The sequence below is a fragment of the Symphalangus syndactylus genome, chromosome 7, assembly GCF_028878055.3.
Source record: "Symphalangus syndactylus isolate Jambi chromosome 7, NHGRI_mSymSyn1-v2.1_pri, whole genome shotgun sequence".
Lineage (NCBI taxonomy): Eukaryota > Metazoa > Chordata > Mammalia > Primates > Hylobatidae > Symphalangus > Symphalangus syndactylus.
Window position 1 is genome coordinate 47,455,086 of NC_072429.2, and position 10,819 is coordinate 47,465,904.

At 52.7% G+C, this 10,819-nt stretch overlaps 1 protein-coding gene across 1 annotated transcript; it reads left to right on the forward strand.

Annotated features, from left to right (window-relative positions):
* The first annotated feature begins 3,382 nt into the window (after positions 1-3,382).
* Positions 3,383-10,198, forward strand: STING1 (stimulator of interferon response cGAMP interactor 1). The gene is made up of 8 exons (XM_055286035.2): positions 3,383-3,615; positions 3,863-3,955; positions 4,461-4,687; positions 4,818-5,001; positions 5,259-5,367; positions 7,655-7,893; positions 8,649-8,835; positions 9,709-10,198. The coding sequence occupies exons 3-8, from the start codon at positions 4,461-4,463 to the stop codon at positions 9,900-9,902; spliced, it is 1,140 nt and encodes a 379-aa protein (XP_055142010.1). The 5' UTR covers positions 3,383-3,615; positions 3,863-3,955; the 3' UTR covers positions 9,903-10,198.
* Positions 10,199-10,819: the final 621 nt, after the last annotated feature.

The following is a 10,819-nucleotide window of genomic DNA, read 5'->3' on the forward strand; positions in this document are numbered from 1 at the left end:
GCTGGATTTTCTTTACGGCATATTTTAAACATTAAACAGGCCAGGTATGGTGGCTCACACCTGTAATCCCAGCACTTTGGGAGGCCAAAGCGGGAGGATCACGAGGTCAGGAGATCAAGACCATCTTGGCCAACATGGTGAAACCCTGTCTCTACTGAAATACAAAAATTAGCTGGGCTTGGTGGCGCGCGCCTATAATCCCAGCTACTCTGGAGGCTGAGGCAGGAGAATTGCTTGAACCAGGGAGTCGGAAGTTGCAGTGAGCCGAGTTCGCGCCACTACACTCCAGCCTGGTGACAGAGCAAGACTCCGTCTCAAAAATAAAATAAATAAACATTAAACAAATGATACGTGTTCAATGTAGGGAAAAGAAATCTTAGAAAACATCATGAGCAAAAAAGGACAATAGAATAAAAACCACCCATATTCCAACTGCACAGAGTAACCTTTGTTAGCACTTTGTCGTATATTCTCCTGGGTCTTTTTTTTTTTTTTCCGAGACGGAGTCTGCCTCTGTCACCTAGGCTGGAGTGCAGTGGCACTATCTTGGCTCACTGCAACCTCCGCCTCTCGGGTTCAAGTGATTCTTCTGCCTCAGCCTCCCAAAGATGGCCTCAATCTCCTGACCTCGTGATCTGCCTGCCTCAGCCTCCCAAAATGCTGGGATTACAGGCGTGAGCCACTGCGCCTGGCCTTCTCCTAGGTCTTTATGTGAGCCTATTGTAGAGGAGAGAAAGTGTAGGGAATTCCCTGCATTCTTAGGACATGATTTTGAAAAACCAGAGTTTCCAGGAAGCCTCATTGCTCCTCTGAGGCCAGGGCATATATCAATGTGTGCCTTCCCATGTCTGGTCATGATGTGGGTAAGGGTCCAGGGCGAGGACCCTCTGACCTGGACAGGAATGAACTATTGCTGCTCTGCGGGTGCCATCCTAGCCTCACTCTCCAGGCCTGCCCGTCTTTGAAGCAGCTTACTGCAGCCAGAGACACTTCCCACCCCAAGGGAACTCGAAGCTTGTGTCAAGGCCAAGGAAAAATTCCCCCTCCGCCCTCTGAAGGCTTGCTGAAAATCACTGACAAGAGGCAGATTAATAGGAGGAAAAATATACAAATTTATTTGATCAGAGTTTTATGTGTCACTAAGGCCTTCAGAATGAAGACCCAAACACAGAGGGCAAATTGTCTATTTTTACGTTTAGGTTCATCAAAGTATGGACACCCTTGCTGAAATATAATTGGACAGAAAGGGTATGCTCTAATGCTAATAGAATGAGTGGGGAAACCCAGCCACGCCCGTCTGTCTAGATTCTTCTTGGCCTCTCTGAGCATGTGTTCCTTCTTTCTGAGTGTGGGGGCAGGGCCCTCTCTGGAAGGGGGATTTTATAATCTACACTCAAACAATGTAGGTCAGACCTTCCCTTCCCTTCCCTCCCCTCCCCTCCCCTCCCCTCCCCTCCCCTCCCCTCCCCTCCCCTCCCCTCCCCTCCCCTCCCCCTCCCCTCCCCCTCCCCTCCCCTCCCCCTCCCCTCCCCTCCCCCTCCCCTCCCCCTCCCCTCCCCTCCCCCTCCCCTCCCCCTCCACCTCCCTTCCTCCTCCCTCCTCCCCTCCCCCCTCCCCTCCCCTGCCTCCCGTCCCTCCCCTCCCCTCTGTCCTCTTCCCTCCCCTTCCCTCCCCTTCCCCTCCCCTTCCCCTCCCTTCCCCTCCCTTCCCTTCCTTTCTCTCTCTCTTTTTTTCTTTCTTTCTTCTCTTTTTTTTTTTTTGAGATGGAGTTTTGCTCTTGTCGCCCAGGCTAGAGTGCAATGGCACGATCTCAGCTCACTGCAACCTCCGCCTCCCGGGTTCAAGCGATTCTCCTGCCTCAGCCTCCCAAGAAACTGGGATTACAGGCATGCGCCATCACGCCCAGCTAATTTTTTATATTTTTAGTAGAGATGGGGTTTCTCCATGTTCGTCAGGATGGTCTTGAACTCCTGACCTCAGGTGATCTGCCTGCCTTGGCCTCCCAAATTGCTGGGATTATAGGAGTGAGCCACTGCACCCGGCCTTTTTTTTTTTTTTGAGATGGAGTTTTGCTCTTGTTGCCCAGGCTGGAGTGCAGTGGCATGATCTCAGCTCACTGCAAGCTCCGCCTCCCAGGTTCAAGCGATTCTCCTGCCTCAGCCTCCTGAGTAGCTGGGATTATAGGCACCCGCCACCACGCCCAGCGAATTTTTTGTATTTTTAGTAGAGATGGGGTTTCACTATGTTGGCCAGGCTGGTCTCGAACTCCTGACCTCAAGTGATCCATTTGCTTTGGCCTCCCAAAGTGCTGGGATTACAAGCATGAGCCATTGCACCTGGCCTATTTTTTTTTTTTTTTTTTTGAGATAGGGTATCACCCTGTCACTCAGGCTGGAGTACAGTGGTACCATCACAGCTCACTGCAACCTCTACCTCCAGGGGTCAAGTGATGCTCCCACCTCAGCCTCCCAAGTAGCTGGGACTATAGGCGTGTGCCACCATGCCTGGCTGATTTTTTTTTTTTGTAGAGATGGGATCTCCCTATGTTGCTTAGGCTGGTCTCAAACTTCTGGGCTCAAGTGATCCTCCTGCCTTGGCCTCCCAAAGTGCTGGGATTACTGGCATGAAATCAAGGCACAGAGCAAGCTGGGCTTTGGAGCAACCCACTAGGCTTCAAGTCCCCACTCTCAATTACTTAAGCCAGTTATTTCACCTCCCTGAGCCATTTATCCGTCTATCAAATGGGGCTAGAATTATTCCTACCTGACAGGGTGGCTGGTGAAATGATATACAAGTGAAGTGATATATGCAACACTTGGCATAATGTCTGGAACAAGGTAAACACTTTATTATTATTATTATAATTTAGGTTGATGCATGTGGATTTTATAACCTACACTCAAACAATGTAGGTCAGATCATTTTTCTTTTCTTTTCTTTTGAGACAGAGTCTCGCTCTTGTTGCCCAGGCTGGAGTGCAGTGGCCTAATGTCTTCTCACTGCAACTTCCGCCTCTCAGGTTCCAGTGATTCTCCTGCCTCAGCCTCCCGAGTAGCTAAGATTACAAGTGCCCACCACCACGCCTGGCTAATTTTTGTTTTTAGTAGAGATGGGGTTTCACCATGTTGCTCAGGCTGGTCTCGAACTCCCGACCTCAAGTGATCCACCCGTCTCGGCCTCCCAAAGCGCTGGGATTACAGGCGTGAGCCACTGTGCCAGGCCCGCAATTACTTTTGCACCTACCTACTGTCATCCCCACAATCGCCTTCTGGGCAGAAACTAGCAGGTTCTCTTGGAGAAGTCACAGGCGTGGCCGTTTCCTGCAAAGAGCCAAACCCCCATTCCTCTGTGCCCCTCCTCTCCCACCAAGTGCTTTATAAAAAAAGCTCTTGTTACCGGAAATAACTGTTCATTTTTCTCTCCTCCCTCCTAGGTCATACTTTTCAGAAAAAGAATCTGCATCCTGGAAACCAGAAGAAAATATGAGACAGGGAATCATCGTGTGATGTGTGTGCTGCCTTTGGCTGAGCAGGTGGAGTCCTGCTCAGGCGTTGGGTACAGTGTGTTTCATCGTGGTGGCTTGAGGGGAACCTGCTGTTCAGAGCTGTGACTGTGGTGAGTGTTTCTAAACATGCTTGGTTTGGGGGTAGCAAAGGGCAATGGAATGCAGGCTTTCTCAAACCTCACCCCTGACCCCAGGACTCAGGCCCACCTCATCAGGGCTTTGACGGAAGGGTCCTAGCTCCCTTCCTGAGGAACAGGAAATACCCTCCTTCCCAGCACCAGTAAAGCTGCGGTTTGGAGAAACGCCAGCACTAGAGTGCTGTGGAGAAATCAATCGTTGTTAACATCTCATTTTCAGGCTGCACTCAGAGAAGCTGCCCTTGGCTGCTGGTAGCGCCGGGCCTTCTCTCCTCGTCGTCATCCAGAGCAGCCAGTGTCCAGGAGGCAGAAGGTAGGCTCAAGATCAGCCTGGCAGAATGCCAAACCTAGGGCCCATGGCACCCAGAGGCAAGGGGGTGCCTGCTGGCTGCCCTGTCCCCACTCCCTGAGCTCTGTTTTACACTTTGCTGACTAAGGTCCTCCCTGGGGTGGGTTCCGGGGACAGGGGAGCCCAGGTCCCCAGGGGTTCTTGGTTGGGTAGGGCTGCACAGCACAGCTTCAAGTCTGGGTCTGGGATAGTTGCTGCCGTCTTTCTTCACCATACCTGTGGTCTCCTCGGGTCTTGGTGGGGCATGTGTGTGCAGGCCCTGCTCTGTTTTCAGCAAACCTCGCAGAGACAGGAGCTTTGGGGTGACTCATTCTCAGCCTGTCTCCTAGAGGTGTCTCTAAGAGCAGCCTCTGGGAGTGGCTGGGCACCAGGGAAAGGGGAACTGGGACGAAGTGCCCAGCCAGAGCCTTATTCCCAGAAGGGCAGGAGGGCAAGGGGAGAACGGTCATGGATTTCTTGGTGCCCACAGATGCCCCACTCCAGCCTGCATCCATCCATCCCCTGTCCCAGGGGTCACGGGGCCCAGAAGGCAGCCTTGGTTCTGCTGGGTGCCTGCCTGGTGACCCTTTGGGGGCTAGGAGAGCCAGCAGAGCACACTCTCCGGTGCCTGGTGCTCCACCTAGCCTCCCTGCAGCTGGGACTGCTGTTAAACGGGGTCTGCAGCCTGGCCGAGGAGCTGCGCCACATCCACTCCAGGTGACTCACTGAAGTACCCATGGTGACGGGGTATCCAACATGTGTCACTCCCTTGATGCCTAGCCCTGCCCCTCCTTGAACCTCTCTGGCTGAGCTGGGCTGGGGGCTGGGGTCTTGCTGTCACTCACAGGTATCGGGGCAGCTACTGGAGGACTGTGCGTGCCTGCCTGGGCTGCCCCCTCCGCTGTGGGGCCCTGCTGCTACTGTCCATCTATTTCTACTACTCCCTCCCAAATGCGGTCGGCCTGCCCTTCACTTGGATGCTTGCCCTCCTGGGCCTCTCGCAGGCACTGAACATCCTCCTGGGCCTCAAGGTATGACACAGGGGGAGGTAGAAGCTCTGGCCAAGTGGAGGCTGTGGCTGGTGTGGCCTGCCCTGAGCTGAGTACTGGGAGTGGGACTGGTTTAAAGGTTGGAGTCCGTGGAGTAGAACCTATAATGTCCTGGAACAGTGGGTTTGGCAATGGCAAAGGAGGGATCAAGTCAGGAGCAGGTTGGGAAGCCTTGGAGGAGGAGGAGTTCTCTGGGTATCCTTGATGGAGGCCCCCCAGCCCCATCCTGCTGTCCACAGGGACTGACCCCAGCTGAGATCTCTGCAGTCTGTGAAAAAGGGAATTTCAACGTGGCCCATGGGCTGGCATGGTCATATTACATCGGATATCTGCGGCTGATCCTGCCAGGTGGGCCATCCTCTCTGTCCCCATTTCTAGATCTACAAAACAGACACTAAGACACACAGTCTCTTGTGTTTCTAAACACACAGAACTCACTATACTTTTCAAAGCATTTTCATGTCTATCAAATCCTTTAATCCCAAGGCATGAAGGATGTTACTATGATGCCTAGTTTGCAGAAAAGAATGTGGGGCTTAGAGCCATTAAGTGACTTGCCCAAGGTCACTTGTAAATTCTTTTTTTTTTTTTTTTTTTTTTGAGAAGGAATCTCCCTCTGTTGCCCAGGCTAGAGTGCAGTGGTACCATCTCCGCTCACTGCAACCTCCTCCTCCCAAGTTCAAGTGATTATCCTGGCTCAGGTTCCCGAGTAGCTGGGATTATAGGCACTCACCACCATGCCTGGCTAATTTCTGTATTTTTAGTAGAGACAGGGTTTCACTGTATTGGCCAGGCTGGTTTCGAACTCCTGACCTCAAGTGATCTGCCTGCCTCAGCCTCCCAAAGTGCTGGGATTACAGGCGTGAGCCCAGCTGTAAGTTCTTTCAATAAATATTTACTGCATGCTGTGTGCTCTCATGTGCATTTTCTAATTCACACCCTGTGAGGAAGGAATAATCTTCATTCCTGTTTTATTTATACATTTTTAAAAATAAGAGGGTTTTGCTATGTTACCCAGCCTAGTCTCAACTCCTGGGCTCAAGCAATCTTCCCGCCTTGGCCTCCCAAAGTGCCATGATAACAAGCAGGAGCCACCATGCCCGTACCTATTTTAGATTTTTTTTTTTTTTTTTTTTGGGACAAAGTCTCACTCTGTTGCCCAGACTGGAGTGCAGTGGCACAATCTCAGCTTACTGCAACCTCTGCCTCCTGGGTTCAAGTGATTCTCTTGCCTCAGCCTTCCAAGTAGCTGGAATTACAGGTGCCTGCCAGCATGCCCGGCTATTTTTTTTTTTTTTTTGTATTTTTAGTAGAGATAGGGTTTCACCCTGTTGCCCAGGCTGGTCTTGAATTCTTGACCTCAAGTAATCCACCCACCTTGGCCTCCCAAAGTGCTGGGATTACAGGCATGAGCCACTGCACCAGCCTTAGATTTTTTTTTTTTAAATGGAGTTTCATTCTTTCACCCGGGCTGGAGTAAAGTGGCACAATCTGGGCTCACTGTAACTTCTGCTTCCCAGGTTCCAGTGATTCTCCTGCCTCAGCCTCCCAAGTAGCTGGGATTTTAGGCGCCTGCCACCACGCCCGGCTAATTTTTGTATTTTCAGTACAGACGGGGTTTCACCATGTTGGGTAGGCTAGTCTCAAACTCCTGACCTCAGGTGATCCACCTGCCTCGGCCTCCCAAAGTGCTAGAATTATAGGTGTGAGCCACTGTGCCCAGCCTTTTTTTTTAAGTGCAGTTCTGAGAGATCAAGTGATTTATCCGACATCACATAGCTTAGAGAGAGGAGGAGAAACGATTTGAACCCAGGTTTCTCCAGAGCCTGGACCCTAGACCACTGCATTTTGGAGCCTGTGTTTTCTGTTGTTGTTGTTTTTGTTTTTTTGTTTGTTTGTTTTGTTTTCTTTTGAGATGAAGTCTCTTTCCGTTGCCCAGGCTGGAGTACAGTGGCGACAAGATCTCGGCTCACTGCAACCTCTGCCTCCCAGGTTCAAGTGATTCTCCTGCCTGAGCCTCTTGAATAGCTAGGATTACAGGCACGTGCCACCATGCCTGGCTAATTTTTGTATTTTTAGTAGAGACATGGTTTCACCATGTTGCCCAGGCTAGTCTCAAACTCCTGACCTCAAATGATCCACCTGCCTCAGCCTCCCAAAGTGCTGGATTACAGCCGTGAGCCACTGTGCCTGGCCTAAGCCTGTGTGTTTTATTCTTCTGACTTGCAGGCTAAAGCGGCAGCTCTTCCATATCTCATTGCTATCTCCTAGGGCTTCTACTAGGAGACTGATCTGGGGCTAGAGGCCTCCCTCTGTGCACACAAGAATGCTGGAAATGTCACCTCCCAGGGCTCTGCCTGCCTCTCAGCCCTGAAAGCCATGGTGGAAAGGGGTGGGGCTGATATAGACATCTGAGGAAAGAAGTGAGGGAGGGCAAAGGGTGGTGCAGTAAGAGGAGGGGTGGGGAGGGCTTTTGGAGGCGCTGCCCCTCCTGGCCTCCTGTACAATGAGAGTGCACTGGACTCTCCATTCTCTGGCACTCACACACTGAGGGGGCCAATGACCTGGGTCTCACTCCTGAATCAGGTGGGAGATAGGGTTAGCAGGAATGACTTCTTGGGCTTCCCTGCCTCAGGGCTCCAGGCCCGGATTCGAACTTACAATCAGCATTACAACAACCTGCTACGGGGTACAGTGAGCCAGCGGCTGTATATTCTCCTCCCGTTGGACTGTGGGGTGCCTGATAACCTGAGTATGGCTGACCCCAACATTCGCTTCCTGGATAAACTGCCCCAGCAGACCGCTGACCGTGCTGGCATCAAGGATCGGGTTTACAGCAACAGCATCTATGAGCTTCTGGAGAACGGGCAGCGGGTAAGTGTGCAGAGGAGTGGGGGTCCCTGGGGAGGGGTCAGGACCTCAGAACCCTGGGCCCTAGCCAAGCACTGATGAAAATTCATTGCCCTTCTCTGAGCTCTAGTGTCCCTAGCTGGTCCCAGATCTGGGCAGGGTTCTGCTCTGAATGATAATGATGAGTAACATTTATTGAGCACTTACTACAATCTGGATGCTATTCTGGGTGTGTCATCTGATCACCTCATTGAATTCTCACCACCACCCTATGGGGTAGGGACTGTTAGCATTCCCACTTTACAGAGGAGGACACTGAGGCTCAGAGACACCGTAGGAAAGTGGACGATTTAAACTTGACTGTACCATGCTCTTGACTATAAAGCTGCCCCAGACGAAGGCTGTGAGAGCATCTGAAGGATTTCATGTGGGTGCAGGGGAACCCAGACCAGAGTTGAACCCAGAGCCCAGCCCCAGACCTGATGCCCAGCTGGAGCAGTTGACAGCCTCGGGTCTTGCCGTAGGATCTTAGGAGAAGGATCTGTGAAGGGTAAATTTAGCCCAGCCCTGTCCCTGATTTCAGAGTTGGGTATCAGAGGCAAAGGCAGGCCAGACAGCATAGACCCGATTAGGGTGGCCACCTCCCAAGACTCTATCGTTACGGGCTGAGGGAGTGGGGCCTCAGCCCGTGGCACTGGGGGCCAGAGCCTGGACTGGACCCTCCATTCTCCATCCGCCTGGCCCCTGGCTTAGTCTGGTCTTCCTCTTACCTCCTCCAGGCAGGCACCTGTGTCCTGGAGTACGCCACCCCCTTGCAGACTTTGTTTGCCATGTCACAACACGGTCAAGCTGGCTTTAGCCGGGAGGATAGGCTTGAGCAGGCCAAACTCTTCTGCCGGACACTTGAGGACATCCTGGCAGATGCCCCTGAGTCTCAGAACAACTGCCGCCTCATTGCCTACCAGGGTGAGGGGTTGATAGGGTGAGGGGTTGATAGGCTGGAGGGCAGGAGGAGTCGGGGGTCCCAGGGTCTCCCAAAGAGTCAGAAGGGGCTATGGAGCACCATGCCCTGGGCCTGTCCTTCCTTCCCTGGGAGAAGCCCCCTCTTCCCAGCACACCAGATTGCTTTTTTAGGTCTTTGACTATAATCCCTCAGGGGAGCTTGAAGAGGTGGGTTCTAGGGGCCCCTCACTTCATCTAGGATTCCAGAGGAAACAGGAGAGTCCCAGGCCAGTGTGTACTGGGCACAGGAGACTGGCGCTGCAGCCTTGGCTCTACTACTCCCTCACTGTGTGACCTCAGGCAGGTTTCTGCTCCTCTCTGAACATCAGCTTTAAAAGTGAGAGGGTGGAATTTCATTCTCTCTGAAATCACTTTTTTTTTCTTTGAGATGGAGTCTCACTCTGTTGCCCAGGCTGGAGTGAAGCAGCTCGATCTCGGGTCACTGCAACCTCCACCTCCCGGGTCCAAGCGATTCTCCTGCCTCAGCCTCCCAAGTAGCTGGGACTACAGGTGCCCGCCACCATGCCCGGCTAATTTTTGTATTTTTAGTAGAGACGGGGTTTCACCATATTGGCCAGGCTGGTCTTGAATTCCTGACCTCGTGATCCACCTGCCTTGGCCTCCCAAAGTGCTGGGATTACAGGCGTGAGCCACTGCGCTGGGCCTGAAACCACTTCTACCGCTAGGATTCCATGAAACTCTAGTACCGGTGGCTGGGGGGTGGGTAGGAAGAGGGGGTAGGGAGGATTAGGGGATCTTCCCAGCAAGTCCTCTAGGTGTGTTCGAGTGGGAATGTGTAAGATCCTCACTCCTCTCTCCCCTATCTCCCTGTTCCAGAACCTGCAGATGACAGCAGCTTCTCGCTGTCCCAGGAAGTTCTCCGGCACCTGCGGCAGGAGGAAAAGGAAGAGGTTACTGTGGGCAGCTTGAAGACCTCAGCGGTGCCCAGTACCTCCACGATGTCCCAAGAGCCTGAGCTCCTCATCAGTGGACTGGAAAAGCCCCTCCCTCTCCGCACGGATTTCTCCTGAGACTCAGGGTCACGAGGCCAGAGCCTCCAGTGGTCTCCAAGCCTCTGGACTGGGGGCTTTCTTCAGTGGCTGAATGTCCAGCAGAGCTATTTCCTTCCACAGGGGGCCTTGCAGGGAAGGGTCCAGGACTTGACATCTTAAGATGAGTCCTGTCCCCCTGGGCCAATCGTTTCCCCTCTCTGAGCCTCCGTGTCTTCAGCCTGTGAAATGGGATCATAATCACTGCCTTACCTCCCTCATGGTTGTTGTGAGGACTGAGTGTGTGGAAGTTTTTCATAAACTTTGGATGCTAGGTACTTAGGGGTGTGCCAGGTGTCTTTCATGGGAACTTCCAGACCCACTCCCCACCCTTCTCCCCTTCCTCTGCCCGGGGACGCCGAACTCTCTCGATAGTATCGACAGGCTCCTTTGCCCTCTGGCTCCTGGTCATGTTCCATTATTGGGGAGCCCCAGCAGAAGAATGGAGGGGAGGAGGAGGCTGAGTTTGGGGTAGTGAATCCCCCGGCTCCCACCCTGCAGCATCAAGGTTGCTGTGGATTCTCCTGCCGGGCAACTCTTGCGTAATCATGACTATCTCTAGGATTCTGGCACCACTTCCTTCTCTGGCCCCTTAAGCCTAGCTGTGTATCGGCACCCCCACCCCACTAGAGTACTCCCTCTCACTTGCGGTTTCCTTATACTCCACCCCTTTCTCAACGGTCCTTTTTTAAAGCACACCTCAGATTACCCAATGTGAGTGTGTTGTCTTTTTCCTGCTGGACTCTGACCGATATAACAGATGGGAATTACTATCCCTAATGTCCAAACCTGCCTGCACATGCATGCCTCCCTGCACCCCTCCTCATCCTGGTACAGGGCTGCAGGGTGCTGGGTGTCATTTACCATCTGGACAGAGCCTACCAGTTGGGCTGAGGGCA